Raw genomic sequence first — 12,268 nt, forward strand, 5'->3', positions numbered from 1 at the left:
TTGACATTTTGGCAGTGCCCAAACATAAACGACCCTCTCCCGCACCATTTCGAGAAATTTTTTTCCTATTTTTTGTCCGTATGGACTCTGTAGGCAGATGCGCGACAATGTCAAGAGTCCATACAACTTGTCAGAAGGCGATTCCGAGCAGTTTTAGGCTACTTTTTGACACTTTTTGCTCAGATTTGAACTCCCGTGACATCCACCAGTAATTTGAGCTTCCCGAGCTTACCCACAAGTCATTTCGACTGTACCGACACTCCGGTACATTGACTTGAGGGTTTCGACAGTGGGAAGACTCTTTTCACACCTCATCATCTCTGACATTGCGATATTGCGGTGTTTGATTGTCCCGAACAGTCAAATATCATTTCTCTTATCTTCGTACACTTCGGTGACTGCTTCGATTGGTACGCCATCTCTGCTACTCATTGCCTCTCCAAATGCGCATGAGCCACTGAGTTGAGCTGCCCTCACTTTGCTCCCGATTCACGGGTGCCCTCGATTTGTTGGTGCTCACAAATCTAATTTGACCTGCCCACGATTTGCATCTTCAACTGGGCAGCTTCCTTGAGCACTTTCACTCATTTTTTTGAGCCTCTTCTGCACATTCGGTGTGTCCTATGGATGCCACGTGTCATATTGGGCGCTATCCCATATGCATAGGTGTTCATATGTGTGTGCCCTCTATATAAGAGCTGGACTTGTCTAGTATCAAATTAATCAAGTATCAAGCTACAAGCTCTTTGGTCTACATGTGAGTACTCTCATTTTTGTTCATTGCTCTAGTCATTTCATTTCCATTTCATTATGTCTCCTTTTGAGTATCACTTCCTCTCTCCCTAGCCTACCCTCTCTCTCTCCATCTTTCCACCATGTTCCTCGTAATCTAGTGGCCTGATAGGATGAACATTCAATATTGCCAATCATTCAAGGGAAAAAGAACACGAATATTATTTGAAATGCTAACAAAAGCGGAAGGATCTCACATAATGTCCAAAAACAAAGAGTTTAATCGACATGTTCCTAGCTCATTTTCTGGCTAACATAATAAGCCAGCTCGGGAAAAGTGAGCTTTCTTCTCTGCAAGATAATTTTTATGACACAACGAAGACTTTGGAGATAGTGTAGCAGCATGGGCTGCAATTACAAGTTTTGACGAGGCAGTGTGACCCTCTTACAATCACCCAATTTCAGACATAATTATTGCATTTTCCTTAAGGCCTGAATATGTGGATCATCAAGCAGGGCAGCCAATGATAAGCAAGCAAGCAGCACCAACAAATCACTTGCTGCTAAAGTGGACTCATGTTTATTTTCTATTTTCTAGAAATTTAAATGGAACTATCAGCAATGCCATGGAAGTTTATCTGATGACACAATCTTGACAAAGTATTAACAAAAATACTATAAAAGACATAATATGTACAAGAAAATTATGGAAAGGAGTTATCAAAGAAATTAGAAACACAAAAGATTATTAATCCACATGCAATACCGTCACAAATGCATTACAAGATAACAAAGAGGAAAATCAAATCTATCAAGAGCTCCAAGGTATAGAAAATATAAGCCTGCATCAAGATAAAATAGTACCCAGTTGATGCTTATATTGGCTCCATTCCACCTCTAATACTGGATAAATATGTAATTTTTTGTTACAAAAAGTTCTACTGATCATTTAATGAAAATGTCAGGGTTACCACTTGAAATGCTACACTGTTTATGCCGGACTCTGAGGAATCCAAATGTCCCTGCACCAGGAGAGGATCCTTCAAATACAAATGGTAGATGGCCAGTATCAGCCTTGTATTGTTGCTGGATCTACAAAATGCCAACCGTAAGAGTAGAGCATAAGTTATGTTTTAGAAAATGAGTGGACACCGAATGTTAAAATATTTTTTTAAAACAACAAAACATTCAAAAAGTAAGGTGCACAACTGAATGCCTAGAAGAGGCAATGCCTTTTATGGTCAAAGCTGAGATTTTTGCAAATGAGATTTATGCCAAGATTCCCAAGGGGTTAGAGGTCCTCTATCTCTAGTGTACATAGAGCTTATATTGTGCATCTATCACCCTCCTTGGCACAGTACAAAATCTTGGCCAAGGAAGTACACCTCAGACTCCAACCACTCCTTCCTAACCTCATTCGTGACAATCAGACCAGCTTTGTATAGGGCAGGAGCATCTTTGACCATGTCTTCTCATTTTAGCAAGCAATTGAATGGGCCAAGAAAAGCCACTAGCCTTGGCCATTCTTTTGTTTGACTTTGAGAAGGCATATGATAGAGTGGACTAAATCTCCTTCGAGGGAATCTTACATCGCATCGGTTTCTCCAAACGGTGGATCCTAGGACTCCCTTCACCTTTTCACTCAACTCAGAGCCAAGTTCTCACACAAATGGAAGAGAGGACAAATTTTCCATTTCTAAATCCATCTTATGGGGCTGCCTGCTTGCCCCTACCCACATGCCCCATTTCTCTCTCTCTTTGTGGTGGAGATGGTCGCATAAACTATGGCTATATGCAAGTATGTCATCAAGAAACATGATGACAAACTTCCCAGATACGAACAAAACATATGGTTCATCATCCATTGGAAAGTAGCGGGCATATTCGAGAGTCCAAATGGTAGGACCGAGAACTCATAATGCCTCAACCATATACAAAACCCCATCTTAGGAACATTCTCTTCTACGGATCTCAAGATACCTTGTCATAGATCCAGCTTGGTCAAGCATGTCACACCAACAAACGATCTATGAGGTCATCCATCCGGAATAAATGATATTTTGTTTCTATGGTCACTTTATTCAGGATCATCTTGTCGAGTCGGGTGAAAGGAAAGCTCGCCTCTTACAATGACTAAGTAGTTGTGAGATCTGTTGCATCTCGCATGCTATCAAATGTCCCAAAGCCTTCTCCCATGTAAGTTGAGCTCTTATCTCTCAGCAATCCTCATCATACCACAAGTTATGAGGCATGTTATCAAATGAAGGGCTGGGTGTAGATCCCATCGTGCATGGAATGATTTAGAGGAGTCATGCATGGATCACTGATATCAAAGGGTCAAAGAATGGGCAAAGTCAGGCATCATCTAAATCCAATAGCTCACAGAAGAGATATCTCTCATACACTGCATCGAGGACGTGTCACGTGATCAAAGTGGAATTGGATGTGATTGGTGGCAGGGGAATCAAGACCTAGTCGTGTGTGACAACAGAAAGAAAAAATGATAGGTATGAGTGGTTTGCTTTAAATGGGGGAGGAGAGAGTCACGTGTGATATGAAGGCTAGGGAAACCATCAAGTAATCCGCCGTACTTGTTCCCCTTCCAAGTGGGAAACAAGTAAGGTCTACATCCACACGAGACACCAATTTCAAGGATAATCTTGATACTAAGTGTCAATTCTTGAAACATATCTACACCTTTCTACACTACATTTTTGGATCATTATTGTATCCTATTTTCATTCATTTTGATCACATATTTACTGACCACACGTGCGAGTTTTCTTTGTGTGAGTTCTTGTGATAGGACATCACACATCACGCATGGTTATTCACAGTTCAGAGTGAAGGATTCGGAACACATGAAGGAACCAGGAACAGGGAGAGAGATAGTCAGTCACATGATGGAGACGGGATGAGGCACAATGCACAAGATTGAGATTGAGTGATTCATAAGCAAGTACAAGAGCCTCATTTATAGGTTGGGAAACCTCATCTTCTCACACCCCTAACACTAGGAGGTGGCACTAATTGCTCACTTACTAGACACATTCACACCCACAAAACTGTAGGACACACTCTTTTTTTTTTAAAGTGAAAACTTTGATTGATTATATTACAAGAATAGTCACCTCAAAAAAGAGGCGTTAGAAAATACATCAACTGAAGATCTCAATATAAGCCAAATATACATCCTGATCTATCTAGCGAGTCTGCAAGCAATCAAAGAAAGATTGCTGCAAAGAATGCTTAAAGTAAGCAAACAAATAAAAATTGAGATCACTAAAGACTTCACAATTGCGGTCTGTCCATAAAGTCCAAAGTGCCCAATAGCGAGCCCAAACAAAGAAAAGATGAAACTCCGGTCGGTGTGGATGAAAGCCAAAGAGCCAGAAAAATTTCCCGAAGAGAAGAGTTGGGAATCTCGCTCGTAGCCGCTGTCGAAGAGAATCCAAAAACTACCGAGAAGACCGGCAAATGCCAGAATAAATGAGGCAGAGTCTCCTGAGAGGTTAGACACTGATGACATAAAGCAGGAGTAATGTGCCTATGGGCTAGCAACTGTCCAGATGGAAAAATTCTCAGAAGCACTCGCCATTAAAAACTATGTTACCGAAGTGGAAGCTTGTATGCCCAAAGTTCCCGCAGTCTTTTCCTCCACCACTTAGCTGGCCGATTCAATCGCCAAATAGAATTACCCTTTCCTGAAACCTAGGGTTTAGGCAAAAGGATTTTGTATAATGCAGGCACAGTAATCTGAGATAGCCTCAAAGGATGAGAGGAGGACCCAAGGGAAGTCAGAGTCCAATCCTCTAATCTATCTTGAAGTTCCAAAGGGGGAATTGGAGCCAAAGGTGAAAGCATACAAGTGATTTGCTGCCACAAAGTACGATAATGAGAACCCAAACCATACTGTGTGGCTGCCAGAGAAAAGGGAAGCATAGAGCCATCATCATGAATAACATCACCAACAGTATTGATCCCTTTAAAAGAAATAAAGTAAGAACGGCGAGGCTTCTGTAAAGCAAGCGAAGACTGAAAATTTTTTGACCAGTGAATGCTTTCAGCCCGCAAAGAATTACCCATCAAAGACTGTCGACCATGCCATTCCAAGTGAGACAGAATATGCTTCCAGTCAAGAAGCAATTTGGAGACCATAGGGCAGCCATGCAAAGTGCCATCAATGCACCCAAACAAGAAATCCCACTGAGTGGGTTGTCAATGACCAAAAGTAGGAGTACTGATATGTGTGAGCAGTGATTGAATCATGAGAGCCCAGGGCTGATCACCTTTCAAAAATTGCAGCAACATTTTCCCCCTGTGAGCAAGGATGTGCACCTACATATTAGTGATATTCAAACCGCCATGCATCTTAAAGGAACAAATTCGATGCATCGAAAGAAGTCTGAGACTTTTTCTGCCATGTTTAGAACGCCAAAAGATCTCCATAATGGCAGACATAAAGGAATCAAGTCTGCCGTGGTGAACATGATCAAAGGCATATATGCAACAAGCATGGACTGCACTATTCGGAGGCGAATATGTAAAGGCTAGGTTGCCAATTTCCAATATTCAAGCTTTTGCTGGAGCTTGATTAGAACCCAATCAATATTGGGTTGAATATTCAAGCTTGAATATTGGGTTCTAATCAAGCTCCGGAAAAAGCTTGAATATTGGAAATTGGCAACCTAGCCTTTACATATTCGCCTCCGAATAGTGCAGTCCATGCTTGTTGCATATATTCAACAATCCGGAAAAAGCTTGAATATTGGAAATTGGCAACCTAGCCTTTACATATTCGGAGTTGAATATATGCAACAAGCATGGACTGCACCATTCGGAGGCGAATATGTAAAAACTAGGTTGCCAATTTCCAATATTCAAGCTTTTTCCGGAGCTTGATTAGAACCCAATCAATTTGCTATCACCGAGTAAGTCCCCACCCCAAAGGATAACCAAGGTGTCGAACCGTGGGATGGTCTTCCCTGGCCATAAGAGACTGTGCCAGTCTTGAAGATGCAATGGAAGCAGCTTAGACTTTTGAAAGTTAACATGAAGGCCAGCTGCCAAACCATAAACTGAAAGAGCTTGCATCAAAGCCAAAAGATCAGGTGGAGTATTCCTTGCAGTAAAGAAAGAATCATCAGCATAAGCCTAAGCAACCATGCTGCGATTTTCATCCAGTTCCAAACCATGGAGATAACCTGTAGCCACTAGATGACCAATGTATTGCAGCATAGGATGAGTAGCAATAGCATACAGTAAGGCACTAAGGGGACAGCCCTCATGAACCGAACTACGAAGAGCCCATTCTTCCGAGATGTCTCCAGAAAGAATACAAGCAGCATTGCTATCCCAATAGAGCCAATAAATAAACTGCTGCATTTTTATTCCAAAGCCCAAGGATTGCATTGTTTGCGAGATGAACTCCCATTGAATTGTGTCAAAAGCTTTGGCAATGTCAATTTGTAAGAGTAAAACATCCTGTTGTGTGTACTTGGCATATTCAATCCCAACATAAGCAATGGCAATATTGTCCATGATGTGCCTACGAGGAACGAAGCCATATTGAGAAGGATGCAGCCCATCATGCAGATAGCCTTTGACACGGTCAACAAGCATTTTAGCTATGACCTTGTAAATGACCGGCATAAGCATGATTGGTCTCCAATCAGTGATAAAATAAAAAATCTGCTTCTTAGGAAGGAGCTTTACCAGCCCCTTTTTCCATGATAGGGGCATTTGCTAATTTTTCCAAGCTGAACTAGCCATTTGCAGGAGAGGGGATTTGAGGCTATCCCAAAAAGCAAGAAAGAATTCAACAATGAGGCCATCCCAACCTGGAGATTTCCATCTACCACAGGATTTAACTACATCTAAAAATTCCCGTTCAGTGAAGGGAAGTTCCAACTCCAAGGCCTGAGCTTGAGAAAGAATTGGATGGACATGCTGTAAAAGAAGCTAACGTGCAGACAAAATCTCACGAGAAGAAAAGTCCACATTTCCAAAATGGGAATAGAAGTGTTGCATACAAAAATCAGCAAGTTCAGAGCGAGATGATGACCAAGAACCATGAGGCATCCAGGCCCGACAAATATGTTGGAATATGAAGCCAAAGTGAGTCTAAAATGAGTGTTCTAGGTGGTCTAGGTGTGTTTTATAGTCTAGTGAGTCCTAGACATGCCACGTGTCATATTGGGAGTTATCCCATATACACTATGGCTTTCTAGAGTCTAGTGTCACACTATATAGTGTTGTACTAGTCTATTGTCTATTATATAAGTCAACATCAAGCTATCAATACATTATAAGTCTTTTGGTTATTGCCTTGCACTTGTACTTTCTTTCCTTTCCATATTGCCTTTCATTATGCTTTCCATATTTCCATTCCGTTCCTAGCTAGCTACCATGTCTCTTCAAAATATTTGCAGCCTGTCGTTTGTAATGCAAACTTTTGAAAATTTACTTCAAAGAGCAGCCTTTATCCAAAAAAGCCCTTTGTTGAGATCGGGTTTCCTATTTAGCAAGCTTTCTTCTATCATTTGATTGGAGGTAGAATTTGGCTTGACATAAGTGCACGCTTTCATCAGAAGACAAAGGCCGAAGGTGACTAAGCTTAGTCAGAGTCTGGCAAGTGAGTTTAGCATGTACAACAGTCTCCCGTGTGGCTCGCATAAATGATTTACCATAATCCCAAATCACAGCTTGCATTCGAGCAACAAAAGCCTGTCATGCATAATCCAGATCAAAAAGCATCTGAGAAGAGAGAGGCTGAATCGCATCAGCCATAGCTTTAAAATCAGCATGTTCCAGATAACTGATATTCACCAACAAAAGCCATTTGCAAGGCAATTTGCCATCAGGAAAGTCATGCATGGATAGCCTCAACCAAAGAGGTGCATGATTAGAATACATGAAGGCATGATTAACCCAAAGTTGACAAGTAAAGGCATCACAATGTTGCAGATCAATCTGATACCATCTGTCCAGGCGTGCGTGATAGGAAGATTGAGCATTGTGTTGAAATGTATGGCCTGGGAATGTGGGCTGTAATTCCTTTTAGAGATCCACCAAACGCAGCTGAACCAAAAAGTCAGACCATGCCTGCTGTTCAGAAGCCAACATATGAGTGTGGCCCAAAGTATTATCTCCCGGTTGCAGAGCATTGTTGAATCACCACAGATGAATGCATAATGTCTCCACGGATAATTATGCACGGCATCCCAAATCAACGCTTGACCTTTGGAAGATTGAGGAGCATAAACCGATGCAAATTCAAAAATTTATCCTTGAATCAAGCATTGCATAATAATCCATCTACCATGGCGATCATTGAGAGCCACAACGGGTTGAAGATCATGCCTCACCAAAAAAGATAGACTTTCACACTTGACCAATGTTGAGTAAGTGGCCTCAAATGTGGTCAATTTTGCTTAATGCAGCAAAATTTCCAAAGAATTGTACGATTTAGAGATGAATGTTTACTAAATTCACGAAAGCCCCAATTTTTCACATGCTAGATGCTTCGATTTTGTTTACAGAGAATGAAATTGAGAAAATCCCCAAAAAGTGAGGAGCTAGTGCATCAAATTTGTCCTCACTATCGATTTTGTAGAGGAGAAAGGGAGATTTCAGAAAATAAGAAGCTGAAGGTAATCAGCTGCAGGTCGTTGCAAGTAGAGAATGCTTCAGGAAAGGGTCAACTTGTCAAGAGCAACATTTTCTCAGAAATGACATGCTAGAGGAGACGACTAACTGGGGATGATAGAGTAGCCATGATATCTGAATTTTGTCGCCCGGGTGTTCACAAGATCATCGCCTATTTTCTTCTCATCGCCAGAGGCAGTATGCTTGAATCCGTTGACATTTATTTTGAAGCATCACAACTATCTATGAATTGGCCCCTTGAAACAACGTTCAAATGGTATCAATCGGCTAAACAACATTCATCCCAGGTGCAAGAAAAAACGATGGGAGATCCTCCTCCAAATGACCACATAGATCTGAACGGTGGCAGAATCCTCCAAGTGCAAGTTCAGGAGTGATGGTGTATCATCAATAGCAGGCAACAGCATGTTGCACGACTCTCAACCCCCAAGGCAAGTCTTCATGTGATCTCCAGCAGGTCAGAAACATTTTGCAATTGCTTCATAGTCGATGGCTGTCGATTTTTGATTCAGCTCGTGACTATCAGACCAGATCTATGCGAGATAGAAGCGGCATAGATCTCCAGCAACAATAGCATCTGTCTTCAAGAAGCAGGCAGTTTCACTGTCATGGAGGAAGAGACCAGCAAGAGGAGCAGAATCGTTCTCCTCCAAGAATGTGGATGGGCAACGTGAAGGGGAGCTAGGGAAAGCCTCGGCTCTGATACCACAGGAAGGAACCAGGAACACATGAAGGAACCAGGAACAGGGAGAGAGAGAGGCAATCACATGATGGAAATAGGATGAGGCACAATGCACAAGATTGAGATTGAGTGATTCATAAGCAAGTACAAGAGCCTCATTTATAGGCTGGGCAGCCTGATCTTCTCACACCCCTAACAGTAGGAGGTGGCACTAATTGCTCACCTACTAGACACATTCACACCCACACGACTGTAGGACACCCTAGGACTCTAGGACACACTAACACTTGACTTCATGTTCTAACAGAGAGGTCTTACATGGCTGATCACCATGTATGCTATATTTAGTATAGCTTCAATCACCTTCAATGTGACCACATTATGTACTATGCTAGCACATGACACTGTCAGTGTGTTCGTGACACCTTCAGCGTGTCTAAGTTACCTCCAACGTGACTCTATCACCTTTAGTGTGATTTGTCATCTTCAGGATGGATCCATGATAGTCTCATCCAGTTACAAGATGCTGGAAAGTAGTGCATGAGGTGGACTTCACATCCATGAAGTTAGAAGTCGTTTCACTTTTCCTATAGGACCACCCTCCACCTGATATTAAGTTATTAACATGCCGTACGAGTTTGATGATGCTTCGCACATCCACAAGGGTTTTCCAACACGCGATGGGTCTTTAGTACCCATGGTATATTTTTGACACCTTCAGATTGACTCTGGGGGTGAGCCTTGGTGTGTTGGGCAATGTGCTTAGCTTAATGAGGGCAGATCAAGATCATGTAGTGTTTAACCATGACGCGGATGTGATCTTCAGAACCCTAATATTTGAGTGTTAAGTTTAGCACCTTGATCACTCACATGAACCATTATATAGAGCACGTCTCAAGGTCTAAAGAATGGATTCAGTTTGGGTAAATTCTGAGTTGTCCAGGTCCCGTTATGAGCCTAACAAACCTAGGATGCGCATTTGTTCCAAGCCTATCAATTTAATTAATTGTGTGCATGGGTAGAAGGGTCATGGGGCAAAAAAATTAAAGAGACCAAATCAAAGGATTAAAATACTTCGTTAAAACTATTCTAACCTAGAATAACCATCAAATACTACAATTAGAAAATAAGATATTAGAACTCGTTTTTTCAGTTTTTCATAGCTTTTTCAGCCTGCTTTTTGTGCTTTCTCAGATGTCTATAGCTTTTTGCTTTCACTCAAGGTCTATAAGAGTTTGGGATTAGTTCTAATAAGTAAATATGCACTCTCTTGCAAATTTGCATCCTCTCCTTGCTGCTCTCTTTGCAAATTCGCCCTCTTTTTGATCCAGGCTTTGGCGGCTCCAAAAAATGAATTTCAGCTCCAGTCTTTAGCTGCTCAAAAAAACAATTTTGATACAAGAAGTGTTGCTGCTCCAAACAAATGTCAGCCTGCAGCTCCAAAACGAATCTCAGCCTCCCCTTCTCCCACCCTTACCCTGCCTTGCTTCAGCTTCTTTTTTGCAGCCCCACCTGCAGCAAGGAGTGTCGGATAGAGCTTCACCGTGTTCAAGTTGTCCTCCTCACCTCAATTGGCGAATGGATACACATTCAGTCAATCCTCTCGTCTGCTTTCACCAGCCGCGAAAACAATTATTTTCTCAAAAGATGAGTTGAAGTAGCTAAAAAAGGATGTGGAGATAGAAAGTTCCACCTTGCTCTTCACTCACATCCATGGGTCCCGTCCTTTCAGATCGCAAGCCAGGAACTAGATGCTTGTGACCTTACTAGAAGACCTCGCTCCTCACCTCTGTCAAAAGTACGCTTACTTAGTCGAGGCTTCTTCCGGGTGGTTTTTGATTCTCTTGAGACCACAGCTTCGGTGCTTGAGGCTAATCCCTTGGTGCTAGCCTCCAAAAGGATCTTTCTATCACCTTTCATTCTGGGTTTTGATCCTATTGAGGAGGACAGTTGGGTCACAACTTTTTATCCAACTACCCGGCTTTTCTCAGGTGTACCATCGGCACCTTGCTACTATTGGAGCCTCCTTTGGAGTGGTCACAAAGATCCCGCCCCTTCCAGGCATGCCTTCTTCTTCAACGGAGGCGGCTAAGGCCAATGGGGTGCCTAGAGTTAGGGTCATTGTCTTTCTCTATAATCGAAAGGATGACATTGAAAGCATCGCTTATAATAAGATAATCAGCCAGTTGGGGATTTGTTTCTGCACCATGACATTGAAAGTATCTCTTATAAATAAATAATCAGCTAGCTTGTGGGCAAGTTCATGTGCATATTCAGCGGTATTTGCCTGACATAATGTTTGTATTCCACCTATGCAGGATGCAGATGTCATTCTGGAATATCCATGGCACCTTGAGCACAATTCTAAGGTGGACAATAAAGCTTGCCTACAGGAGACTAGGAATGGAGACGATTAAAGTTGTGTAGTGGAGTGTACTTTTGAGTCACATTCAGGTCTCAAAATCTGTTGAAGACTCAGTTTGTAATATTAGGCATTTGTTTATGTGGAAATTAAAACAAGCCTTTCTGAACCAAAACTTTAATAGTTACAAAGTCATATTAAGGCCACCTCTTGTGCAAGATCGTGTGCTCTTACTAAAAATGTGAATATTGAATATTATTTTTTCACATTAGCTTTCTTTATTTTTAGAAAGTATTGACAAACAAGTAACAGAACCATTTCTTTTTGGGGGAAAGAGTGTAACAAGACCTTGTATATCTGTTCAGTGGTCTGCATGCTGGTCCGTCCTAGAATACACACAGTCCCTCCACAACCACCCCCTGTTATTTTCCCACCGAATAGCATACTCTTATCTCCATCTTGAATATTATAATGTTGTGCTTGTTGCACAAGCTGTATCAGGCGGTCTGTGCCGGCTGATCCCAGTCCACAGTTGGAATAACTATTGTGTGACTGCATAAATCAATCATAAGCAGGAATTCAAAGATCAAATTTATCATTTATATTTTGGATTCTTCCTTTTTTTGTTCATTGTTTTCGACAACTGACTCGGAACATCAAGAGGTATCATAAATAATAGTGTTATGGGTAATGGAACATCTTTGCAACAAAAACTGACATAGAGAATGCCTTTTTTGGAGGTATTTGGAGGAATCGAAGAGTTTTTTGGGTCAGTTACAAGAATCTCCTTGTGCATAAAGGCTGTGAGATTTTTTGGGGATTTA

General features: G+C 41.6%; 1 protein-coding gene across 2 annotated transcripts in view; it reads right to left on the reverse strand.

Moving 5' to 3' along the window:
- Nucleotides 1–1,501: 1,501 nt before the first annotated feature.
- Nucleotides 1,502–12,268, reverse strand: part of LOC147888956 (L-arabinokinase-like) — a 284,402-nt gene continuing 273,635 nt past the window's right edge. The window contains exons 28-29 of one of the 2 annotated variants that reach the window (XM_087393000.1): nucleotides 11,793–11,996; nucleotides 1,502–1,824 (exon numbers count right to left, since the gene is read on the reverse strand). In XM_087393000.1, the coding sequence (XP_087249126.1) occupies nucleotides 1,678–1,824; nucleotides 11,793–11,996 (351 nt within the window). In that variant the 3' untranslated portion in view covers nucleotides 1,502–1,677. The remainder of the gene's footprint in view (nucleotides 1,825–11,792; nucleotides 11,997–12,268) is intronic. The other variant, XM_087393001.1, reaches the window with a different exon arrangement.

Source organism: Dipteris shenzhenensis, chromosome 21, assembly GCF_047967505.1.
Source record: "Dipteris shenzhenensis isolate YYH24624 ecotype China chromosome 21, Dip_SZ_1.0, whole genome shotgun sequence".
In the NCBI taxonomy this organism is placed as follows: domain Eukaryota; kingdom Viridiplantae; phylum Streptophyta; class Polypodiopsida; order Gleicheniales; family Dipteridaceae; genus Dipteris; species Dipteris shenzhenensis.